General features: G+C 37.6%; 2 protein-coding genes across 4 annotated transcripts in view; one reads left to right on the forward strand and one right to left on the reverse strand.

Moving 5' to 3' along the window:
- Window positions 1-1,928: 1,928 nt before the first annotated feature.
- LOC107565757 (uncharacterized) lies at window positions 1,929-6,754 on the reverse strand. The gene is made up of 7 exons (XM_016251030.1): window positions 6,376-6,754; window positions 6,155-6,250; window positions 4,711-4,776; window positions 4,513-4,618; window positions 4,175-4,431; window positions 2,684-2,870; window positions 1,929-2,599 (listed from the first exon to the last, which is right to left on the reverse strand). Exons 1-7 carry the CDS (start codon window positions 6,460-6,462, stop codon window positions 2,433-2,435), a joined length of 966 nt encoding a protein of 321 aa, XP_016106516.1. The 5' UTR covers window positions 6,463-6,754; the 3' UTR covers window positions 1,929-2,432.
- Window positions 6,755-9,086: 2,332 nt separating this feature from the next.
- Window positions 9,087-12,565, forward strand: part of LOC107565927 (nuclear factor erythroid 2-related factor 1-like) — an 8,004-nt gene continuing 4,525 nt past the window's right edge. The window contains exons 1-5 of one of the 3 annotated variants that reach the window (XM_016251238.1): window positions 9,087-9,276; window positions 10,136-10,981; window positions 11,569-11,796; window positions 11,961-12,050; window positions 12,143-12,301. In XM_016251238.1, the coding sequence (XP_016106724.1) occupies window positions 10,430-10,981; window positions 11,569-11,796; window positions 11,961-12,050; window positions 12,143-12,301 (1,029 nt within the window). In that variant the 5' untranslated portion in view covers window positions 9,087-9,276; window positions 10,136-10,429. The remainder of the gene's footprint in view (window positions 9,277-10,135; window positions 10,982-11,568; window positions 11,797-11,960; window positions 12,051-12,142; window positions 12,302-12,565) is intronic. The other 2 variants (XM_016251247.1, XM_016251255.1) reach the window with 2 other exon arrangements.

A 12,565-nucleotide genomic window follows, 5' to 3' on the forward strand; every position in this document is an offset into this window, starting at 1 on the left:
AGCCTGACAAAAATAATAATTTTATAAAAAAAAAAAAATCATATATATATATATATATATATATATATATATACTAACTAGGGTTACTAGTTTTAAGGCTGAGTTTGATGAAAGCACTCAAAAATGGCAAAATCAATTCAGTATAACAGGGTTGCATGCAATTGTGTGGCACAGCTAAATATTCGATTTTTAAATGAATTTAAAAATGTTTTACTACAATAAAATGAATGTTGTCAACAGATCATGATGATTTTAGTTGAAACAGAATATAAGGTCAAACGTCTGAGGTGGAATATGCCAAAAACAACATTTTAAGGGGGAGATACAGACAGCTGATGCATTTTACTCTTATTTGACATTACTGTTGTAATGTTTTTAAAATGTGTGGGGTCATGTAAGAAAGTATTATTTTTTCAGCAAGGAGACATTACACTGATCAAAAGTGACAGTAAAGACTTTACATTGTCAAAAAATCCAGAAAAATATCATGGTTTCCACAAAAGTATTAAGCAGCACAACTGTTTTTAACATTGATAAGAAGAAATCTGTAGCACCAAATTTGCATATTAGAATGATTTCTGAAAGATCATGTGGCACTGAAGACTGGAATAACTCAGCTTTGCATCACATGGATAAGTCGATTTTAATAAATTAAATAATGTAATGTAGTAATTAAAAAATAATATTTTACTATATTATGGATTAAATAAATGCAGCCTCGGTAAGTATAAGAGATTAATTTTAAAAATGTAAACAATCTTACCAACCCCAAACTTTTGAAAATTAGAGAACATACTGTACCTAGAATGTTTTCCTTGTATAGTCCACCTAAAGATGAAATGCATTAATGTATTCTATAGTAAACATATATTGAAATATAATTACTTTATAACAGCATACGATTATCATAGAAACAGCACCTCACCTCATCTAAAAGACTAGCCATACATCTCCCCCGATGTTTTGTCACTGTGTTGTCTCTGTTTTGCCCTGGGGCAGCTGGTATAATCACATGGCAGAAACACATTATGCTCACAAGATTGAGGATCTAATGGACATGATTTTTGCACACCCTCTACATCTAAGGCAAGGAACAGTGAAGCATTACAGCTCAATTTCAGACCCAAGTTTTATACCACATTGGCATTGTAGACTTTGTGTCATCGATCATGGCGACATTTAACCAAGATATTATCTGTGGCGCATTCTCACTTCATTGGTTTGCAAAATGCACACGCATCCATTTTTTCTTTTGTCTGTCATTTTTTCTTTTCCCCCCACTGTCTATGATGAAGCTATGATAAGTAGAGGGTTGCGCTCGGCCCAATCATCGCCTGTGCCATCAATCAGGCCAGACAGGCCCGTTTACTGACACAGAAGCTTAAAAGAGCAGCCATTACAAAACACTTTGTTTTCCGCCCAGTCGACAAGAGCAGAAAAACAAGACAGAGGTCTGAGCATTTATCAAATATTGATAAATATCATACTGATGATCAAGCGAAGACTAAAATTGCCACTGGGCGACAGAACTAATCTCTTTTTGGGCCCTAAAAGCTTTTTGCCTTTCATTTATTTGTCAAAAATCCCCCTCATCCCTGCAGCGGGCAGATGCTCGGAGGCGATGGCCAGGGTAAGACCCAGACTGCTGTGGCCCAGAAGACTGAGGTTGCCAAGACAACTGGCCCAGCACCCCTGCTGTTGTCACTCTGCCTGTGTCGCTCAGTCATTGATTCTCTCTATCTCACCAGCTCTCCACATGCAGCTTGCATTGTTCTCAATGGCCCTCATTGAGAAGGCATTGTCCACGATAATACACCTACCAACTCTCCCACGTCCATTTCATCGTGTCACACATTAACAACCAAAAACCATATTGAATAAAAAATAAATAAAAAGTTGAAAAGCTAATACCAATAAGCAGACCTGCGTTTTCAGCATTTAATAACAAAAAACTACATACATAAAGCTGTTGTCATATAGACCAAATAACATCATCAAATAAGAAATACATTGAAAATACAATGTAAATAATGGTCACACCCTATTACGCTCCGCGCACAATGGTACGTCTTGAAATCCTACATCTGTTAAATACAAAGTATTAAAAAAAACAGACGTTCACAGAGACACATCATTAATTCATTAATATCTAAACATCTCGATATCTAAGCGTGGACTGTGCTCGATGCAGCCAGAGGCTTTCATGAATGCAACATTTGGACTTATCTGGAATCGCTCATTTGCATTTTCACATCAGAAAGCCACAACCGTCAACCGCCGAATGGCAGCTGCAAGAGATCAGTGTGACTTTCTTTGAAGACTATTATCAATGCACATCAATTTCACTTGAGTCCAGGACTTTAATTGTAAGTAACACCGAATAAGGCTAATTTAATGGAGAACACGCAATTAATATCTACTAACTGTGCGTTTCAATTCTGGTCGATCATATCTAACGGTACACTGAAACCTCTAGACTCATATTGGCCTGAGAGTGACGGTTTCTTCCTCAGCCTCTTGGCTTCGTTTTGCAGTTTCTGTCGGATGTAGCCCTTGATCTCTGCGTCAGTCTTGCCAGGAAAGAAATACTGAACGGTTCCTGTACAGGAATATTTCCGGAAATTAGGTGTAATAAGTTAGTGTAAATTTTGACAATCTTCAAAATGACAAAACACCATCTTACTCAGGATTGCCTGGATCTCTTCGGTGGGGAGAGCAGGCTTTGGTTGGCCTCTCTTGTTGTACACGACTCCAGATATAGAGTGGGAAGCCAGGCATTCCCGCTCATAGAGTCCACGGAGCAGGTCGTTGGTCAGTTTTTGGGCAGTGGTGCCTGTGTTACACCTCTCCAAAAGTTCAGGAGTGATAAACTGATAAAAAAAAATAAACAAATACGCAAAACGATTACTGATGCTATCTATTTGAACTTGTGAAATATATATAGCTTGATAAGACTTGACAACCTTTACTTTCATGTATGTTAAGGAGTGGCTGATATGAAAAAACATTGTATAGCAATTTTTTCTGGCAGGATCACAGTACACAATCTTGGCACTTCTTTCGAATACTGGTTTATAAGACTATTTTTTGCAAGTTACTGAGCAGTACAGCCAACTGCTCTAATTGCCCTATTAAAAAATATATCACTACAAGGTAACAACAAAGAAAAGGATCAAGATAGACTATTTATATATTGAAAAGCATAAGATAAAATGGCAAAAACAAAAAAAACCTGTACACTGAAAAAAAATGGCGTAGGATTACTTTTCAGTTTTAAGGATTTCTTTTAAATTATTATTTTTTTTAAGTTTTAAACAAAAATTGCAAGTAAATTTCACAAATAAACAACAAGTAGCACACTGAATTAAACATGACTTTTTTTTATAGGTAAAATACTTTTATATAAAAATACTCCAATGTGGGGCAGTGGTGCCTGTGTTACACCTCTCCAAAAGTTCAGGAGTGATAAACTGATAAAAAAAATAAACAAATACGCAAAACGATTACTGATGCTATCTATTTGAACTTGTGAAATATATATAGCTTGATAAGACTTGACAACCTTTACTTTCATGTATGTTAAGGAGTGGCTGATATGAAAAAACATTGTATAGCAATTTTTTCTGGCAGGATCACAGTACACAATCTTATGGCACTTCTTTCGAATACTGGTTTATAAGACTATTTTTTGCAAGTTACTGAGCAGTACAGCCAACTGCTCTAATTGCCCTATTAAAAAAATATATCACTACAAGGTAACAACAAAGAAAAGGATCAAGATAGACTATTTATATATTGAAAAGCATAAGATAAAATGGCAAAAACAAAAAAAACCTGTACACTGAAAAAAAATGGCGTAGGATTACTTTTCAGTTTTAAGGATTTCTTTTAAATTATTATTTTTTTTAAGTTTTAAACAAAAATTGCAAGTAAATTTCACAAATAAACAACAAGTAGCACACTGAATTAAACATGACTTTTTTTTATAGGTAAAATACTTTTATATAAAAATACTCCAATGTGTTTTATTTACAACTTCAGAAAAATCATTTTGACAGTGTAATACAAAGACTTCAATATGACAAAGAAAAGTCATATTGAAAATACGGAGTGCTACAATATTAGGATGAAAAGATGATTAGGATGATTATTTTATCTAACTTTTATAGACTACCTCTGTGAAGAGCCCGTCCCTTTGAGCATTCTGAGTGGCCTCATGAGGTTTCTGTGGTCCTGGACCCTGATTCAGCCATTGCCCATTCACAATGGCTGGAGGAGAACGCACATCTGGTATCACAGCATCTGCCTCGGCAGGTGCCTGCGCCGTGCCTTGAGAATCTGGGGTCCCGAGAGAGGTCCCATTGTTCCCATTTGACCACATCTGGGTCTTCTCGATCAGCATTTCCAGGTTTCTTGCTAGCTTTCCACATGCTGTAGTGAGTACATCAAATGTGAAGATTTGATTTATGCAATTCAATAAATCAAAACACCTAACAATCAAACAATACTGACCTGTAAGGCACCTAAGTTGTTCCTTCAAGTCCTCCATTTCCCTCTGCATGCATAAGACCATGGCAATAAGCTCCTTCTTCGAATAGGTCTGTAAATAATGAGCCTCCTGCCATCATAAAAGTACACAAGCTCAGGTCTAGAATCAAATGTCTCAAGTACGTCAACAAGCAAATGTCTCGAATGCTGAACACATCCTACCTCAGACTCAGAAGCAGGAGAACTGTCAGTGTAGAGGTCTGCGGAAGAACAATCCAGCTCATTAACCTGTCATGACAAGAAAGAGTCCTAATATTTTCTATTTACTCAGTCAGTTGTCACTGATAATCTTACAACAGTTCATTTCAGCCATCAAATCTGATCACATTTTCTCTCCCCATGACCGGATTGAGGTTTCTCTCACTCTTCCTCTCATATACTGTTTCAGAACAGCTGTCATTTTGTGTTGCTTGTTTGATAAATAAATAAAATAAAGAAGTATTACTTCTAAACTATATAAACTTCCATTAATACTGATTACTGACTGTTTGAATACACTTGTTGTTTCTTATGTTTTCGATGAATAAACTATTTTCTTTGGGAAACTGTTTCTATAGTTTGATAAAAAAGTATGACTTATTTTTGTTGGTGTACAAAACTGTTGGTGTTCGAAACTGTCTAAGACAGGATGTGATGCAGAGAACTGTGTGTATCCTGGCCAGAAAACATCTGTTGTTTTTCAAAAGTTATTATGCTCTTCATATATCTTTTATGTCTATATGATGTAATGTTTATTCTAATTGAATGGTTATTACACTGCATGCTGTTTTTGTGTATTCAAGAGGTATACAAGCTGATGCTTGGACAATAAACTTTGAAGGAGCCTGATCAGAACAGGACTTTGCATTGGTGAAGGAAACGACTGAGTATTCGACAGTACTGGGAAATACAGGAATAATCTAAGCAACAGCCGAAGAAATAAAATATATAAATAGGCTCATTTTCCTCAGAAATGGGTGTTAAATTGTGATATTATTGAGTATATCCAAATCACAGCCGTGCTGATATTTACAACAACAGTAACTTTAATACTGCGTACATATGCATTGACCAGGTTGATACCTTGTTTACAATGATAAGAAGCTTCCACTGAAATATCAGTCAATGCAACTGTGGTAAACCGTGGGGGGTGGGGGGGTAATTACCATGGTAATTTTTATAAGGGTACCAACAAAATAACTTGAAAAGAAGAGATTGTTTCAAACTTTCTAAAGTTTCGAATTTCAAAACTTTTAACCCACTGGTGAGCTCGTACTTGGAGAGAAATTAGTACAGTGCTTTAGTTGTGATGAGGTTTCGATCAAATGGAGTATTGTACCATGCTTTACCCCATTGTTCTCCATTAGCGGCCAGGCATGGCCGCCTGCCCTGCCTCACACCACTGCTGCAGGATAGGAAAGCATTCAATCTATTGCTATACGGTGCGAAAAGTGCAGTAGTAAACCAACAACAGTAAATCATGGGTGAGATTGTTGCATAAAATGCTGCTATCAACCGACGTGGAACAACTGTGAGAATCAAAACAGAAAGGTTTTGCTGTCCGTCTTCTCTGTCGAAATGCATCCAAAACATCGATTAAACACCGATAATGAGAAAAAGCCCAAACCTTGATGTCTAACTTCTGAAGCCCTGCGTCGGATGAGCTATTTTCTTCTGCTTTCTCTTTGGAGGAATACATTTTTCTTCGTTTCTGTGCACCGTTCTGTTGGACAGTCGGGTTGACATGATACTAATTATTCTTTTGGGCTCAATCATAAGCCATTAACAGTTACACACAAACAATGAGACATTAAACACTCAAAAACACGTTTGCATCGATCATCTTACACTGAAGCAGTCCGGTTTTTGTTCCTCTTCCTCATCCTCTTCATTTTCGTAGTCAAGAATTCGCTGCGCTTTTGTTTTCCTTCTCATTTCTCTCCCATTATTTTATTTGCGAGCGAGAAAAAAGGCTCCACTCTGCATAATGCAGTTACGCTGTATTGGACTAAAATAACACTATTCCTCTCTTTCTGAGATTTATACGCTGCAGATCTACTACAGATACCGACAACTATGTTCCTTGCGATTATCTACTTCAGCTCAAATACTTGAGTGAATCCATGGAAGGACAGCACTTTACCGAGAAATGACAGGGAACACATTTGAGGCTAACGCACCGTAACGTAACGTGGCACGAGCTTGAGTCCCGTCTAGATTCAATCTAATGGCAGATCCTCACAACAACAGGAAATCATTCGCAAAATTTTTACCATGGTAACCCTAGTTTCCGCCAAAATACCCTAGTTACTGCTGTAAAACCGTAATAAATCATTACAAATTCTCTTTCAAACAGTTCAGGAAGCTTTCAGAATCTTTATTTATTTCATTGATGGCACTAAATAAAAATACTAACTTGGTATTCACCAAATACCAAGTTACCTCAGTTTTATTGTAGTAACAGTAACTGCAGTAATTATGGTATGTCGGCAGAAACTATGGTTACCACGGCAAATATTTATAAGGGGCGTCCTTTTAACTCATGTTCCCCCTCGATATGTAACATATTGTATATGCGCTCATAAACAATAGTGCATTTCCAACGACAGTCTTATTTACACGACAAATTTAGCCTGACAATTGAGAAAGTTAGATTCGTCATGCAGTTTTAAGAAAGATTTCAACAAAATAATTAACTTTAGTCTTATTTTGCGATTATAATACGTCTTTGGTGTGAGGAAGATCATAGTTAATATTAATGTCAGACTCTTTACAAAACAGAGGTACCAGTGTACTCAGTTTCCCCTAAAATACCATAGTTACCACTTTAAAAATGTATTAGCCACCACTTTCATATGATCAAATAAAAATTATTTGTGGACTGTATATAGGAGATCCTGTATTATGATGCATTCATTTCAAAAGCAAAATTTAGCATTGTTTTGCATAAAGTGACAACTTCAGTTTAGGTCAATGACAGCTTTCTGCTTTTGTAATTATTGGAAACGTACACACAAGAATGTTTCTTAAAATGAATTTTTAAAGTCTTGAAGAGCCTTAAGTAAATGTGAATACATCGACTGATAAGGGGAAGGAAGAAACAATAACACTATTTAGGTTAAATGCACTCACACAGACTAATTTCCAAGTATCAAATGTGTTTTCTAGAATAAACACATTCTCTGAAATGTTTCCTGACTGATCCAGTGATAACCATAAATTGGAGCTTGACATCTTGAATGGCAATATGTTTACTGCCTCCAAATGACATTATCATTTCCCAGATTTTTCCCTCAGTAATCAATTGTTATGCTTTCATATTTTCTTCAGTAACTCCTGACTTATGCGGCATAGCAGGCTTTTATGAACAACAGTTTATTTTTGTTATAAGGCAATTAAATATGGTCTGTTTAAGAGTTCAAACATACTTGAGCATGCAATGTCAAATTGCCTCAAGAAATTGCAGTGCAACCAAATGCTAACAGGGCTCTTATATAACTCTCCTGACTGTATCTATATATATTTTTTTATCTGAATTTCTCAATGCATGCCTCAGAGAGAATGTGAGTTGGAGAGACATAAGAAAAACTTGGAGGCATTCAGTTCTTTTTCCCACTGCCTCTCAAGGCTGACTGACGCAAGCATCTGACACAAAGAAGCATGTTTGATGTAGATATCCATTAAAAACCCTTTAAAGATCAAAATAGCTGTAATTTAAAATTCATCAAACAAGAAAGATAATGTTATGAGGTACTCACAATCTTGAACCCTGTTGTAGAACACGCGACCTCAAACACGCTCAATGAGCGCCATCTAGTGGCTATAAGTAACTAAACGCATTTTTATAGTAAAGTATTTTATTGAGTCAAGTTGTCAAAAGTGATATAATTTAATACAATGACTTAACTACAGTATTTACTGCGACATAAGCTACTTTTATCTGGTTGCTATTTTGTGTGCTTCATAATTGTTTTAATGTTGAAATGTTGATGAAAAGCCTACAACATGCTATTTATTTAATGGCTGGTAACATTGTGACAACGAGAATTATGGTTAACAAATGTAAAAATGAACAGTATGCATTTTTCTAGATGTCGTCAGAAACGTTTTTGTAGCCTAGACTTTATGTGCCAATGGAAAATTGACTTTCAAAGGTAAGCCTATGCTAAGAAATATTCATTGGAGTAAAAAGAGTGTCAACTAGCCCCATATGATAATACATGACTCTTTGGGCATAAAGCATTATCCTTTAATTAGTTTCTCGGTATCAGAGTATTTCTGGCCAGTGTTTTAGTGATTGTCAATAATTTTGTGACATTCAGTACCACTTCAGAATATTGCAAATATCGCCAATATTGTATTCCCACGGAGCTCATCAAGAAAGGGAAGAAAAAATAAAGGCGGGACAGCCAAGTTAAATAGATACCAGTTTCAAATTATGTTAAAATAAAAAAAATTATTTGTAGGTTTGTATACAACGGGGAATTTTGATGAATGATCTCATCCCGTATGTGCACTAGAATATTCTACGCGTGCGCAGTGGCACCATGTTTCAACGCCTCAGTTCAGCCAAGTTGTCGGCAAGAGGAAATTCTGCAAGTCATGGTGGGCCATTCAAAGCGAGAGGGGAGTGACAACCACATAGAGAGCTAAGGGAATAAGTGCGTAGTTAGTTGGAAGTGACTGATGACAGTGGCTGTTTATGCATGTAGAGGCATTCGGAGTCATTTGTCAGTAAACTCTTCCTCAGTAAGTATGAAAACGGACTATTTTGATGCTATGCTAGCGGGCTAAGTTAGCTATAGCTTTCGAAACTGCGAACGTGGGAGTGTGTGTCAGTGCGGCTGCTGCAAACGCACATGACAGCTTTGCGTGAATTGAAGGAACCGTTTTGAACGGTTAGGTTTAACCAGTTGACAAGAACTGGGTATTTAATAAAAGTTGTTATTAGTCATTCATGTCCCCTGTAGAACCCCATCAGGGCCCGCCTCCTTATTGGCTGTAGCGCGGAGAGGAAATGAGTGACAGGCATCTTAGCCAATCAGAGGCTGTTGCGCCACTTGTTGCTAACGGGCTGCTGGGCTGTGATAGCGGAAGTGTAAGAGGTCAATAATTCACAGTGCTTGGACAAGTAAATTGTTCTTAGAAGTAGGCAGAGAATGTCGTTAGGCCGAAGCTCAGTCACCGATCTGGAATTTATTGGTGGCGAATATGCGCGATTTCTTTGCGTACTTTTGGTTATTAGAGGGCTACAGGGATGGTTGGACTGATGTGGGTGTGATTGTGAGGTTGGTGTATGTGGTGGGAGGTCGTTAATATTTTATGATAACAGTTTCATAGTAAGACCGTAAATAGTCATTGTATTATTTTAATTAGGTTGTTAAAACACTTTGTTGTGATATCTGATGTGCTTTTATAAATCTGAATGTTAGCATTAGAATTTTGAAATGTAATTTGTGTATTATACTACATTATGACGCAAGCACATTTGATGTTATTTAACTGATTAAGCTTTAATTGTGATTCACTTGCATTTGAAAAATGTGCCATTTAATTGCTAATAATATTGTAAAATTTTGCTTAATTTTTGTCTTCTCTTTCTATGCAGGCTTGGTGAACTTTGAAAGTGCATGCTTACAAATATATAAGCTGGCTATTATTTGGGTGGAAAAAAAGACAACAAAAGAGGATTTATCTTCACCTTTAGTCCTGTTTTATTAGAAGCACATGACTGTGAAACAAAGCGAGCATCCTTTTATCTTGTCTCAGCTTTCAATTTTCTATCGTATACAAGGCTGGCCATAACCTTAATTGGGTTTGACATTTGTTTGTGTGTATTTTTTTGTTTTTGCTTTTTAGTTCCTTTTTAAGTTTTTTTTCTTTTTTGTTCCTTTGCAAAGAAATGCTTTACTTGAAAAAGTACTTCACAGAGGGTCTTATTCAGTTCACTATCCTCCTGAGTCTAATTGGGGTACGACTGGACTTGGACACTTATTTAAACAATCAGCTCCCCCCACTCCGTGAGATCATCCTGGGCCCCAGCTCGGCCTACACCCAGACGCAGTTCCACAATCTCCGTAACACCCTGGACGGCTATGGCATCCATCCTAAAAGTGTGGACCTGGACCATTTTTTCACCACTCGTCGGCTTCTGAACCAGGTGCGCTCCCTGGATCATCTGCGTGTGCCCAGCACCGAGCTGAGTGCCTGGCTGGTGCATCGTGACCCTGAGACTGTGGTTTCGGCAACCAGTCAGTCTGGCCCCAGCATTGCCCTGGACAATGGGGGCAGCCTGGAGGACGTGAACAACTCCGAAGCCTCGGCAATGAGAGGGGCTGGCGGTGCTTCTGAGACCACTTACAGCCTCAGCGGAGAGGACAGCCTGGGAGCCGTGGCCCCTGAGGACAGTCAGGAGCAAGGGGAGAGAGAGAGCAGCGACGACCTCTCCAAAGAGGTACAGTAGCTGTGTGTTTTTAGCTTAGCCTACAGTAATTAGATTGACATTGGTTCGTATTTGATTTCTTCAAAGAGAGAACCGTGTTATGCTATTATCTCTAGCTATTAGATTAAGCGTATTGCATAGTGGCTATTGTGAGCTAGTAGTATTCTTACTCTACATTATGAGCCTTACAATAGTGGCTGGACAGGGTGTGGTCTCATCGATAGAGCTGTGTATCTCTTAAAACTAGGTAGTTGTGCTAATGTTAATGTTTTAGGCTAATAGTAATGTAAATATTACATTTTCTAGCAACATCACAGCTTTGACATGTGGAACGAATACTGCACTGAATCAAATGGAGATTACAGTAGTAGTAGTAGAGGTCATCTACTCTTGTGGTTGTCAGGATAGGATATGTAGCATTTCATTTTTTGAGAGAGATGTGGTTCCTTTGTGATTTATTTAGGAATACATGCTTGGGACAATTAGCCAAATAAGAGCTGACAAATCTGCATAATTTCCCTCATTAAATGTAATTATGTGATGATGTCCTGTAATCTTAGACCTTTTATGACACTCCCCTTTAATGAATATATTTCTAGGACATTGACCTCATAGACATCCTATGGAGGCAGGATATTGACCTTGGTGCTGGCCGAGAAGTATTTAACTATAGCAGTCGTCAGAAGGAGAGTGAGGCTGATAAACCTAATGAAGAGAACGAGGAGGCAGGTGGAAGAGAGGAAAGCTGGAGAAATGGACTTAATCTCCAAGCAGTGCAGAGCCTAACTCATGTTGATGGAGAGACAGGAGAGAGCATACCTGTGGAGGTATGTGCTGTAATATGCTAGAATTACAGGAAGGTGTAAGGAGCACAGCAAGGTTTTGGTTAATAATGCTTTTAGATTATTCAGAAAGGCTGGTGAGCTGTTGATGTGAAGTGAATTTCAGTCAGCCTTGGAGTTACATGGACTTTTCTTGTTGTATTTCCTAGCTTACCAGTCTCGGTGCTCAGACTTCATTATCCCTGCAGGAATGTCTGAGGCTTCTGGAGGCCACCTTTCCATTTGGAGAAGAGCCAGAGGTAGCGACAGTGAAATTCATGCTACATTACGGATTCAAACTTGGCAGTTTTTTTTTGTTTGATTGTCGTTTTACATTCTTTTTTCTCTTTAGTTCCAGGCCACTGGACCCACCTCACAGCTGAGAGCTTCAACCGAGGAAACACCTTCAACATCACAAGGGATCCCTCTACAAGCCCCTCTGTCTCAGTCTGATACACCTCTAGACCTGGAGCAGCAGTGGCAGGACATAATGTCAATAATGGAACTGCAGGTTTGTACATTTATTGCATTCAAAACTGATGAAGGGAATATATAGGCATTATTTATGGCTTAGTGAAAGTGGTTGTAATAGTGTCAAATTAAAAGCCATTTTAAAAGGACATTATAATATGCTTTTGGATTCTATAGCATTTCCAATTAAATTTACTTGTGATAAATGTGGTTTATCCATCGAATAAAAAGTAATAACACATTTTTCTTAATCCATGAATACATGTGAGTGTATGCAAAAGCAAAAATAAAAATAATAATAATA

Source organism: Sinocyclocheilus grahami, unplaced genomic scaffold (genome assembly GCF_001515645.1).
Source record: "Sinocyclocheilus grahami isolate Dianchi unplaced genomic scaffold, SAMN03320097.WGS_v1.1 scaffold26.1, whole genome shotgun sequence".
In the NCBI taxonomy this organism is placed as follows: domain Eukaryota; kingdom Metazoa; phylum Chordata; class Actinopteri; order Cypriniformes; family Cyprinidae; genus Sinocyclocheilus; species Sinocyclocheilus grahami.